Raw genomic sequence first — 12,482 nt, 5'->3', positions numbered from 1 at the left:
CACCACATTTATGTACAATACTCAGCTAAGTACAAGCCCAGGCAGGGATTAGGGGTCAGTTACAATGTTTAAATTGAGTTTAGCTCCACTCTTGGTATAAATGCCCATTTTATTTTCTAAAGGGTGATTATTAAGCACTTCATTTTCCTACGGACCCAGCCACAGTAGCTAGTGACTACTAGCATGAGGATCTAAAAGCTGATCAAATTTCTACTATTTTTCCTCTAGGAACTCTCTTCCCACCTCTCCCCCGTCACACACACCTTTTTTTTTTTTTAAAGCTAAACCACTAATTTCAGTGTTTAGTTTTATAGAAACAACTATGTTTTGATGTATAGGATGGCAGATCCTTTTAGTTGGTAAATCCTAACAACAGAAGTACTGTTCCCAGTCTCTTAAGGTGTTTAAGCAGTGAGCATGATACAAATTAAAAATACATAAGCAAAAGAGAAAGCTCCCAGGTCTAGGAAATTACTTCCTCAGTAGGACTCAAGAATTTCTCCCCTGAAAACCCCCCCACACACTGCCACCATCCCAACTTCTTTTCAAAAGCCAGGACTTACTGGCAAATTATCTGAGAGTAAAGCGGGAGGGAAACATTTCAATGCAAAATTCAGAACTGCTATATAGAAAGAAAAGTGTGGGGAGGTTTGTTATCATTTATTTCCTCCAGTATATCATTCAATTTCAGCTGTCTCACATCTCACAAGAAGCTCCCCCATTTCTCACTTATGTGCCTAAGAAACATCTCCCTGGCATCTCATTCCCTCTCTCTGTCTTTCACCAGCATTTCATTATTTCTTAACTGTCCCTCACATGCATGTCTCCCTTTTTCCTAGTGATCCACGTGTCCTCATTTAGCAGTTTTCAGAAGCCAGGGAGAAACGCTGCAAATAATGTTAAATATGATTAATATCTTGAATTCCTTGAAATATGACATGCATGAGTTACAATGAAACCTCTTTTATTTCCCCATGAAATGCTTTTGCATAATGAGAAAGAAAATGTCCTCTATGCCCTAATCAGCCCTGACAGTTCCTGGACTCCCAAATACTTTTATTTATGGCATTATTTATTTCATCTCTAATAAATGGACGGGAGGGGGGAGGGGACCACAGGAGGATCTGAGGAGGCTGCAGGGGAGAGGGAGACTATCTAGGGTGAAGCAGCACACGCTGAACCAGCAAAGAGAAGGCTTCCAAAGGAAAGGAGATCTGGGAAATGAGAGGCCAAGGACCTAAACCCCCAGAAGAAAACGAGTCACTTTCCCAAGACTCAAAGGAAAGCTTTGAAAAGGAATGTAACTTCAGAGTGGAGAGATGAGGGTCATACATCAAGGAGATGCACGAAGAATTCTAACCCAGAGAATGAAGACTGAAGGCTGGAAACCAAATCTGGGAGGGAGCATGCTGGTATTGGAGTGGGCCTAGGAGAGGGGTGATTGGCTCCAAAGAGTGGCTGGGAGAGGCCAGGACACTCCTCTGAATTTGAAGACATCTCTACCCCATAGGGATCCTCCTCCAAACCCACAGAGGCTCTTCTCTCATTCAAACAACTACTGAAACTGTGTCCTCCAAAAATCCTGGCCTAGTGGCCCCAGATGCAGTGAGGAGCTGTCTGGGCAATGCAGGGAGCGGGAGCTCTCTGGCCACCTTGGTCCTACAAGCATATATACATATATCAAAAGACTTTGTTGAAGTATCTAATCACCATCCAAAAGGGAGGTATCAGGTCATATTTTTCCTTCAATTGCACAGAGAGTCTACTTGCAATGATAAGTGAGGACTTGAATTCAAATGACCTGGATGCATCTGTGCAACTCGGCCACACTCTCCCGAATACCTGACTTTGGGCAATTAGCTCGTGGAGCCTCGATTTTCTCATCTGTAGAATGGGGGAAATGATTCTGTTATGCACTCTGAGGGCCCCTATAGGGAACTAATGAAATAATGTGAAAGCCCGACGTCCTGTGCGCTCTTATGATCAGCAGCAACTCGAAGGCCACGTGCTGGGTGTGGGCAGGACTTCAAGGCGCGCAAACAACGCGCAGCGACCTGTGTCAAGACCTCCAAGAAGGTTGGGGGAGCAATTCCCGATCGGCAGAAGAACAGGTCGTAATACACTCCGAAGGCACACTCGCACTCTAGCTACCCTGCCCCGCCCCAACTACTACCAGCCCCTCTGTGGTCACGTAGGGGGCGCCAGGAGCTCGTTTCCGAAGCCGGACCCCGCCTGCGGGGGCAGGACCCTCAACTCTACAACTGGGGTCCTGAAGTCTCGCCCTGGCCGGAACCTCGTCCAGTTACCAGGGCGCCCTCCAGGTCTGGGCTCTTCCCGTCCCTTCCCCCGTCGGAGGCGCACACCCGGCGGTCCGACCGGGAGGGCGGTGGCGGCCTCAGGCCCCGCCCCGCCCCCATTATCATTAGCAGATATTACCCTAAACACTTGCTCTTTACCTCCTTTCTCCCTCCAGGCATTGGCGAGGCGGCCTGTCAATCAGCACTCGGGCGGCAGCCCCCCGCGCGGGGGCTCAGCGATGCCAGCCTTAGCGACAGGCGGCAGTGGCGGCGGCGGCGGCGACCACGGCGCAGACACACACCCTCCCACACGCGCGCACACGGGCAGAGCCGGCGGGGAGGCGGCGGAGACACCCTCGGAGCCCGGCGCCCGGCGGGGAGGGGGCGCGCGACCCGGGACCGGCCCCGAGGCGCAGCATGGAGGAGGAGATGCAGCCGGCGGAGGAGGGGCCCAGCGTCCCCAAAATCTACAAGCAGCGCAGCCCCTACAGCGTCCTCAAGACGTTCCCCAGCAAGAGACCGGCACTGGCCAAGCGCTACGACAGACCCACCCTGGTGGAGCTGCCGCACGTCCGGCCGCCCCCGCCGCCCTTCGCGCCGCACGCCGCCGTCTCCATCAGCAGCAGCGAGCCGCCACCGCCGCCGCAGCAGTTCCAGGCGCAGAGCTCCTACCCCTCTGGGCCCGGGCGGGCCGCCGCCGCCGCCGCCGCCGCCTCGTCGTCGTCTCCGTCCTGCACGTCCGCCGCGTCCCAGGGCCACCTGAGGACTCCGGCGCCGCCACCCGCGGCCCCCGCCGCCGCCTCATCCTCATCTTTCGCCGCCGTCGTCAGGTACGGCCCGGGCCCGGCGGCCGCCGCGGGCAGTAGCAGCGCGGGCAGCGACGGCGCCAGCCTGGAGCTCAGCGCAGGTACCAACTCTCGGGCGCAACTTTCCTTCCCGCCTCGGCCGGGGGGAGGGGCGGGGACCCGGGAACCAGAGGCTGCGGACCGCGGACACCCTCCCGCGCGCTGGGCCTCGCCGGAGGGGCGCGAGGGGAGAGCGGGGGTCGCGCACAGCCGGCTGACAGAGAGTCGGGGCGTCGGAGCGCACCCCGCAGGCCTCCACGCGCGAGCAGCAACTTCTGGAGGATTCCGCGCCGCCGCCGCCACCGCGTCCCGGGCTTCCGACGGCGCGCGCGCCTCCTAACAGGTGGCTCCGCCGCTCGGATCGGGCTTGGCGCCCAGGAAGCGCAGCGGTGGTCAGTCGGCAGCGGCGATCGTTCGGGCGGGGCCCAGGGAAGCAGCCTAGGGCGACCGCCGCGGCCGCTCCCGGAGACGCTGGAACTGCTCTGGCGGCTCTCGAGGACGCCCTGCCTTGACCCTCCGCTGCTTCACTTTTTTCCTGCCACTTCTTCCCTTTACTTCTCTCTCTCCTTCATTTGTTTTTCCTTCTCTCTCCCCTTTTCCTCTGCCTTCTGGTCCCCTTTTCTCCACCTCTCTGATGCACTCGCACTCTGTCGCGGTCCACTCGGCCGGCTCTCGAGCTCTCCCTCCTTTTCCTGCGCGCTTATGTTTCTCGTGCGCGCGCTGTCTCTGCCCCTCTCTCTCTGTGCGCGTCTCTTTCCCCACCCACCCCCGAGTGCCAGCCGGTGGGTGTAAGACACCGGGCGCCCTTGCACCAGCCACGCGGTGGAACCGGCGCTCGTCCCTGCGGCCGACTTCAGGGAAAGAGCCGCCCCGCCCCTCCTCCGGGCCCCGCCGCCCACGCTCCCCCCGCCCGGTGGGGCACGGCTGCGCGTTCCGCGCCTCCTGAGCCTCTGGCCCGGGCCCTGCAGAAATGCGTCGTGGGGAGCGCCCAGCCCGGGGTACAAGACCCTGCAGGCGGCCCGCTGGGAAAAGTCAGCTCTCCTGCCCGGCTGCGGGGAGGGAGGAGGGCTGGTGGAAAGGCCGCAGCCTGGGGCCTGCGCCCAAGGGCGCTCTCCGCTCCCTGAGGGCGCGCAGCCACGCTTATCACCTTATCACAACTAAAAGTTCCTTCTCAGGCCTTTCATGGCACTTTGGAGTGCATTTTGGAGCCCCCAAAATTATGCACATCAGTGAATCCAAGGCTTTTTTTGGAATGAAAATATGAGCATTGTCTCTAAATGAGTTATAGATGCCTACGCTAATGTTCTGTTGTTTGTCAATATTTTGACACATGAAGGATTGGTTTGGGAAAGAAAATCTAATTACAGGTTATAGTGAAGGCTTGTTTCTGTCACAGCCCTCACTGATTTGGCGATGTTTGACGGCTGTGAGTGGAGTTCTTGTGCTTGTGTCGTTATTTGTAGGTGCGTGGGTTTTTTTTCAGTTGCTCTTGGACCAGCATTCTGTTGTATTTTTATATTTAGTGTTAGGCTACTCACCCACTTCCATTTTCCTGCTTATTTTTTTCTGTTTTCCCCCCTTCTTAAGAGGTTTGTATTCTTCCTTTCCTGGTTTGGGATCTTCTTTTCTTCTGTGCTGCTGCTTGTTCATGCCTGTGTTTATTTCCCAGCTCCACTCGATCTTTCTCTGTTTTTATCTTGTTTTTCAGAAGTTTAGATCCTTTTCCCATTTTCTGTATTTTGCTTACTCCTTTGCATAACCTTGGTTCCACCATGTTCCTTGGGGGTTCCCCCCCCTTTTTATCTGCCCAGTTCAGTCTTTAATCTCATCCTGCTTTCTCCTTTCCGTCTTTGCTCTCTTTCATTCTTTTACTTCCTTTCATACACTATATATCTGTCCCTTCTCATTTCCTTTTTTATCCATAGTTTTAACCTTGCTATTTTTTCTGTGTTGTTTTTTTTTCCTGCCCCAGTCACTTGCTATCCTTTCCATGGTCCCTCCGACTCTGGCAATTTCTCTGCTCTTTTATTCATAAGGAGTATGTTTGGGTTTTTTTCCTTCTCCCCTTGTTCTAAATGTTTTCTTTCCGTGTTTCTTCTAATGTCCTGTTTAGTTTATTTTGTCTCTGGCCCAAGTGGAAATCACATCAAATCTACAGGAGTGAGAAGGGCCTTGTTGATGCCCCTCAAACTGTCTATATTTCTTGTTTCCTTTTATTCTCCATGCTGCTTCTTCTGTTTTCTTTTTAAGGGAGGTCAGACAGAGGTAAGCTTGATAGCACCAGGAGCAGGATGCGGTGTGCTTGTTGGAAAGATGGGAATTGGATGGTAGGTGTCTTCCATGCAATGAAGAAAATGGTCTGGGGCAAAGAAAAAAAAGGCCATAGTACTAAAGATCATCAATTGTGGCTATAATATTAATCATTGATGGACAAAGCCATCTCTTAACAGGCACAGTGATGTGAGTGGCCATCAGAGGGACAGTCATCTGAAGAGCTGATTGGCTCTTTGAGGAACTAGTGGTTCCACTTTGAACCAATGAGCATGCGTGCACAGACAGAGGGCCATTTAAGCATACTGGGTGGGGGTGGGGTGGTGATTTGCTTGTTGCCCTCTCACAAAAGTGTTATTGCAATGTCTCAGGCCACCTAGTAAACTGAAAATAGTGGAAACATCGATGTGATGAAATGAGTCAAGGATAGAAGAAGAGACATAACTGAGTGTCCAGAGTAAATGCAGTGAACAGATTAAAGGGTTGAAGTGAAATCTTATTTGCCACTAAGGGCCATAAACCATTGAGACGAGAAATATGTGATTAAAAATAGATTTTTTTCAACATTCTTATAAAATTCCATGAAGAGTATAATTTTCCTTAAAAGCGGTAATATACCATGGTTTTAAAAGCATGTTTTTCCTCTGCAGGAGGCTTAGAGTTAAAACCCACGTACATCTTGATATGCAGCCTAAATTTGGCATCAGGAAATGGGAAATTGCATCTTTAAGCAGAGTACAATCAAAAATGAATTACAATAAATCCTATATAATTGCATAGGTCATTCTCTTTAATGAGATTTTATTAACCTGACTGTCAAGCTTTTGAGTCAGGCAGATATTTTATCTTCTTCAACTGATAAAAGTGTCAGCTATAAACCACCATATAAATATTCATAAATCTACACATCTGTGGCAGCCTATCAGCATCATTCTTTTGGACATTAAAAGCATTCTAATTACTTTCTGTCTAGCAGAGCTGAAATGCTGCCTGTTATAGTATGTGCTTGGCAGGCATGATTGCTTTTGTTTGCCATCACAAATAGCAGCATCCTATTTTATATACCGATGGTCCAGAAAATATTCAGGGATTGACTGAGCAGGATGAATATTAGGAAGCACCATCTGGTTTTGATAGCACCGACTATATTAACTCATCTGTTAATTTTTGACACATCATTGATTTATTTATTTAGAAAAATTGCATCCTGTTTTGCCGTGTTGATGTTTGCCATTATGAAAAAAAATTGGATGGCATTTTTTTAAAAGACATAGTTCATTGATTTAAGACAAGGGTGATGCTTCCCAAGATGCTTTCATTTTCTGACTTCTATTTTCTATGCCTTGAAGTCCTCTCTTAAAAAGAAGTTATATGAATGTTTTAAGGAAATAACCTATTTTGAACGAGCTGGAAATCCTTTTGGTAGATATATGGATCCATGATAGTAGGTCACAAAAATTTTTTTTCCACTTCTGCATTTTTAATGTTAATATATTTCACCCTTCGCTGGGCTAAAATCAAAAGGTTACCACTAATCTCGACTACTGTGATCTCTTTCATAGAAACTGAATACTCTTGGGGATATGCTGTGATGGGCAAATTCCATTCAAGGCTTTACTTACAAAGAAGGATGTTAAAGTGGGGAGCCTGTGTTTGATTGCTGAGTTCCTATCCCTCTTCTTATTCACTTATCACATTTAGGTTAGATTAAACCACTTAAATTCAGAAGAATGTCTAGAAATGAATTTTTTAATTAAAAAAATAATCATGGGTTCAGATTTTGGAATCAGACTAGACACAAGTTGCAGCATGATATTATGTCCTATCAGACTGCTCAATAAAGCAAAATAAATTAGAGAGAAGTGGTCATTTTAGAGTGCTTTGTGATTGTGATTTATTAACATTTGATGGTGTTTAATTTTAGTGATTAGGTAGTTTTAAAGCCCCTTTGTAAACTGTTGACTTTGTACTTTTCCTCCTATCATTTGAGTGGAGTATTCTGTGACTAGGAAAAAAAAAAACAGTTAAAAAATTTCAAAATACGTGTTCACACTTTGCTCAATTAAGAATCATGGATCAGTGGCCATTCAATTGTATTCATATGAAAACAGAACTTTTCTCCATTTCTTAGCGATAATGGGCATTGCACAGTACTTGCATTTCTAATTATATTCTGTCTGGAAAGTTAAAGTATTGCTGGCTGCGATATGTATTAAGTAGAGAGATTTGCTGTTTTCCACCAAGTGTAATAGTAATATTTTTCATCACACTCTTCAATGTATTGATATTAAAATACTACTCAGATATTGTAAGGTACTAAAAAGAGGAGAAATTTAACTTCAGTGGTTACCATTGCTAATTTTGCATATATCAGTTCTGCGAACAAATTCAGAATGAAGCATTTAAAAAAAATGCAGGCAAGAACTGTTTTACGATTGTAGCTATTCTCTGATATTCTGAGGGCCTTTTAATACATTATCTTCGTAATGTAGTGTATTACGTAATGATTTTTTCTCAGCATATTACGAGTTTATCCTTCAATTAAGAAAACAAATCATGCTTGTCCCTAAGTCAGGTTTTTTTCCCTTAAAATCTATACCCTAATGTGATTTATCAATATGATTAAAATTACTGAGTGTTCTTTAGGACATTGAACAAATATATTCGAGCAATTCTATTTTAGCCTTTCCTTTCATATGTTGTTCTTTTCATCAAGGTTATGTTAAAGATGTATAGGCTGCAAATCAATTGAGACTATGCTGATTGAAATGCAAACAGTAAATACAACTTCAGGTCTAGAATGGGATTATAGGATTAAAATGAATGAAAACTGCCAGTGTGCTAGAATTGAAAATTCTCAATCAATAGCATCCTTTGATTATACTAATAAAAGAACAAAAACCCGGAAGTCCAGAAATGAGAATGCAGCATCTTAAATCTCCTCACTTGTATGATTCAACCATTTACTTTTTTGTTTCTTTGGTTTGGGTCATTGTAAAGAAATGATAACCAAATATTTGAGGTCTTTCCTCATTAAATTGTGGTTTAAATCATGAGCTCAGTTCTTCCCTTCCACCTGGCAGGAGGCGGAAGCATCATCAATTCCAGTGTTTGGTGTGTAAGAGATAGTCCCATATCCACATCCCTTTTTCTCCAGGGTAGCAAGCAGACTTTATCTTGGCTGCTTCTTCAGCCCATCAATCACTTCTAGCCTGAAACTATACCTGGAATCTGGTTCTTTCTTCAGCACTCAAAATAGTTGTGTAAAAAACAGACCTGTGCCTAATATTTGTGGGATTCAGGACAAGAGTACAAATGCAGGCCCACATACCATGTATCTAAATAATTAAAAGGTATTAATCAAGGTAACAAACTAAAATATGTTAAATATGTTAAATAAATAATAAAAAATAAATAAATAAACAAACTTAAATAAAATATGTTCTATCCACCTACCCTGACAAATACACCTTCACAGTGACCAGGTTTGACTTGGGAGTTTTTAGCCGGCCCATGGCCTTCTCTTCCTACCCTCTGCTCATCTTTCTCTGGGAGGGACCTCACACGCACACATATGGATGCCCCAGTCTAAACTGCCAACCTCTGGCATCGTGGCCTTCTTTGGGAGGCTGGCTCGGAGAAGAGACCGGCACAGGCCCTTGAAGCAGTTCGAGTAGGGAATTCCTGGGTCTTGGGTCCTCACCATGGGGAGAGTGTGGGCTGGAGGAGGAGGAGGGTAAAGGCAGGGGTTCTGCTGCCTGTGTCTAAGGGTAGTACTAATCCTAAGAGTGAGGAAGTGCTATGCCAATAAGAAAATAGTCTTGTGGACTCCCAGCCTGCCTAGAGTGGTCTTGCCACCTCTACCCCAGCCAAGTAAATCTGAAGATGCTATAATCTAAGATCCTCTATTTATTTACAAGAGTCCCTGCATGTATTCAGTAAATATTTCTTGAGGTGCTGTGCTGGCCCTCAAACCCCAGCGCATTCCAACCCACTGGCCTCATGGAATGTCCAGTCTGTAATCCTCTTCTGTACTGAAGAGAGCTGGCCTCTGTGTTCTGACTTGCAGTGTTTTCAGAGGGATTGAGGAATGGTAGCATTTTATAGATTTGGGAAATGTAAGGGGTGCTTTCTGTGTGCCAGACACTGTGTGCTCTGAGCTTTACGTATATATTCTCCTTAAATAGTTTATTTCTATTAAATTAAATAACAAAAGGAGACTTTGGCCCCCCTCCCGCAATATATTCTTAGTTACTTCAGGAAAGAATAGTTAAGAAAAAAACACAATGGAGCATGGAGGTTTCTGAAGTTTGCTTTCAATGGTCATACATCTGGATTTTCTGGAGAAATTGATTTCTTGTCTCAACTATTCTGGTTCATTGTCCCCATAGAAGCCCTTGAGCATCTCACCATTTTTCATTTTAAAAGTTTTTTGTTTTTTGGATTTTTTCCAGGAAAAAAATATAGCTAGTCAACATTTTCAGAGATGCAGGTAGCTAGTTACGTTTCCGTCATAGACAATAGTTATTGGCATCTAAAATCGACAATATTTTGTTTCTTGCCATTATTCTGGGTAGGGGGGAAAGGAAATAAGAGGCATCCTCATACCACTATGTAAGCTCTAAGAAGTATCTCTCTGTGTATTTCTAAATAGCCCATTCTGGGTGGTGGTCAAGGAAGAAGAGAATCTACCTTGTGGCATTTATATTTAGGGAGAATTTTCAAGACCCTTAGACTGACAACATTAAATCACATTTTCACAATTTGGGGGGTTTTTTTCTTTGTTTTTGCAGTGAATTGATTGCTTTCCGTTTGTTTTTTGCTTTTTATGGATGGACTGTTGACAGTTCATATGCTTTAGAGCACATTTATGTGAACTAACTGGCACTCTCGGCACATGCCGATTTAAGAGATTTGACAATCGAATGGAAGAGGCTCTAAGAAAAGGCACTCCTGCTTTTCAGATGCTACTGATATAGATCAGCCTCAACACTGGCCTTGACAAGAAATCCAAGTTAGCAGATAAATGAAGAGAGAGAATAGTGAACACAGATGTTGGATGATGCGTACAGTTTTGCTCTGGGCTCATCATCATTTGCCTTATAGGCCCCCTCTTTGTTTTCCCTTAGGTGTCTAGTGATCTCTTCAGAAAGACTTTATCTTTCCGTTCCAGTTTGCATCTGGGAGCAGCGTCCTCTCGGCAGGGATTGTATCAGCTGATTAATAGCAAGGGCGTGAGGGCACTCCCGAAATAGAAGTAATGATTGCTGTAAGCCCTCCTATCAATGACGAATTGAGGCTGCAGTGGCTGGCTCGATTCATTAGAGTAAGGATATTAATGAAGCCAAAGGTGTGAGTGAGTTCAGACCCACGCCGGCCAGTTAATGCCACCAAGAGGGAATCTCTGTGCAGTGCCCAAAGTCGCAGTCCGGCCATTTCCCAGAGTGAGGGGCTGGGGATAGCGAATCAGGCACCCCTCCAGTCGCAGAACAACAGGAAGCTCTGCATCCTATTAAAAGTGGATTCACTGTGTCGCTTTAGTTTGTGACAAAGAGTAGAAATACATATTTTTAATATTTTTGAATGTTAAACTCAAAATCGAGACCATACTTACTCCTTGTCTTTGGCTGTCAGTCTCTGATGTGTCTTTTCCTGTGTTTCAGAGAGTCGTATGATCTTGGATGCCTTTGCCCAGCAGTGCAGTCGAGTTCTCAGCCTCTTAAATTGTGGAGGAAAACTTCTAGACTCCAACCGTTCTCAATCCATGATTTCTTGCGTAAAGCAGGAAGGCTCAAGTTATACTGAAAGACAGGAGCAGTGTCACGTTGGGAAGGCGGTCCACAGTCAGACCTCAGACAATGTAGACATAGAGATGCAATATATGCAAAGGAAACAACAAACTTCTGCCTTTTTGAGAGTTTTCACTGACTCCCTACAAAATTACCTGCTCTCGGGGAGCTTTCCAACTCCAAACACCTCTTCAGTCAGTGAGTATGGCCACCTGGCCGATGTGGATCCTCTGTCAACCTCCCCCGTGCATACACTAGGTGGCTGGACCTCCCCAGCGACGTCTGAATCCCATGGTCACCCATCCTCTTCTACGCTGCCAGAGGAAGAAGAGGAGGAGGAGGAGGAAGGCTACTGTCCTAGATGCCAAGAGCTGGAGCAGGAGGTTATTTCACTGCAACAAGAAAATGAAGAGCTCAGAAGAAAATTAGAGAGCATCCCAGGTACCCTGCCATATTACTTGCAAGCCACTGCAATTTATTCCTTTCCATTCTCTCATCTGTATGCATGTATGCATGCATGCGTGTGTATATCTATTTTTATTTTTGGCCAGCAAGGTAGAAAAGTTGGAAAAACAGGCATGCGCAGAGTGCCCTTGGCCTGCCTGTGCCAAACAGAAATTTCACGATGAGCCACTAGCCTTGTCCTGTGTATGTTTAAGCCACAGTCTTCTTGGGTATAGGTCTGAAGATCGTAGTGCTATTAAAAGATGTCATTATCAATAAAAAAGTGATTTTTAGATGTGGTCCAATTAGATTGAAATAGGCCGAGTGCTGTGAGCCTGAGTTTCCTGAAATAGGCCGAGTGCTGTGAGCCTGAGTTTTCTTCAGAAAGTGGCCCTGTTCCTTTAAAGTGGCTTTTGTCTTTTTAAAGACTTTGATGTATGTGTTTTATTAGTCAGTGATAGAAATTAAAATGAAACGATACCTTTGGAGGCAGGCCTTGAGTAGGACTGAACAAATGGTCTCTTCTATTCCATTAATTTCTTGCCTTTCTTGTTCAGTTTCAACAGGCATAGTCTCTTTTTAGCATGCAAACTCCCCCTTAAAATTAATGAGCAACTGTAAACTAAAAGGAATACATCAAAGACAGACCAGTAATTAAGCTGATCCCAAGCTATTTGTGCCCCTGGCTAAACATGAGGCATTTCCTGCCTCTTAGAGATACTGGATTTGCAGAGTAGTAAAGTCATCTTTATGACAAGATCTTCTCTGGGTTGCAAAGCCATTTTTTCACTATTTGGAAAGGTACTGATTTTGCTTATATCTTTAAATTCATTCCT

The 12,482-nt window shown here is 45.7% G+C and overlaps 1 protein-coding gene across 2 annotated transcripts in view; it reads left to right on the top strand.

Annotated features, from left to right (window-relative positions):
• The first annotated feature begins 2,206 nt into the window (after positions 1-2,206).
• Positions 2,207-12,482, top strand: part of BEND4 (BEN domain containing 4) — a 37,188-nt gene continuing 26,912 nt past the window's right edge. The window contains exons 1-3 of one of the 2 annotated variants that reach the window (XM_004419017.3): positions 2,207-2,321; positions 2,474-3,204; positions 11,077-11,643. In XM_004419017.3, coding sequence (XP_004419074.2) covers positions 2,715-3,204; positions 11,077-11,643 — 1,057 coding nt within the window. In that variant the 5' untranslated portion in view covers positions 2,207-2,321; positions 2,474-2,714. The remainder of the gene's footprint in view (positions 2,322-2,473; positions 3,205-11,076; positions 11,644-12,482) is intronic. The other variant, XM_087434254.1, reaches the window with a different exon arrangement.

The sequence above is a fragment of the Ceratotherium simum genome, chromosome 8 (genome assembly GCF_057802395.1).
Source record: "Ceratotherium simum simum isolate JZ-2026a chromosome 8, ASM5780239v1, whole genome shotgun sequence".
NCBI lineage: Eukaryota > Metazoa > Chordata > Mammalia > Perissodactyla > Rhinocerotidae > Ceratotherium > Ceratotherium simum.
This window is presented reverse-complemented; position numbering and strand designations above follow the sequence as displayed.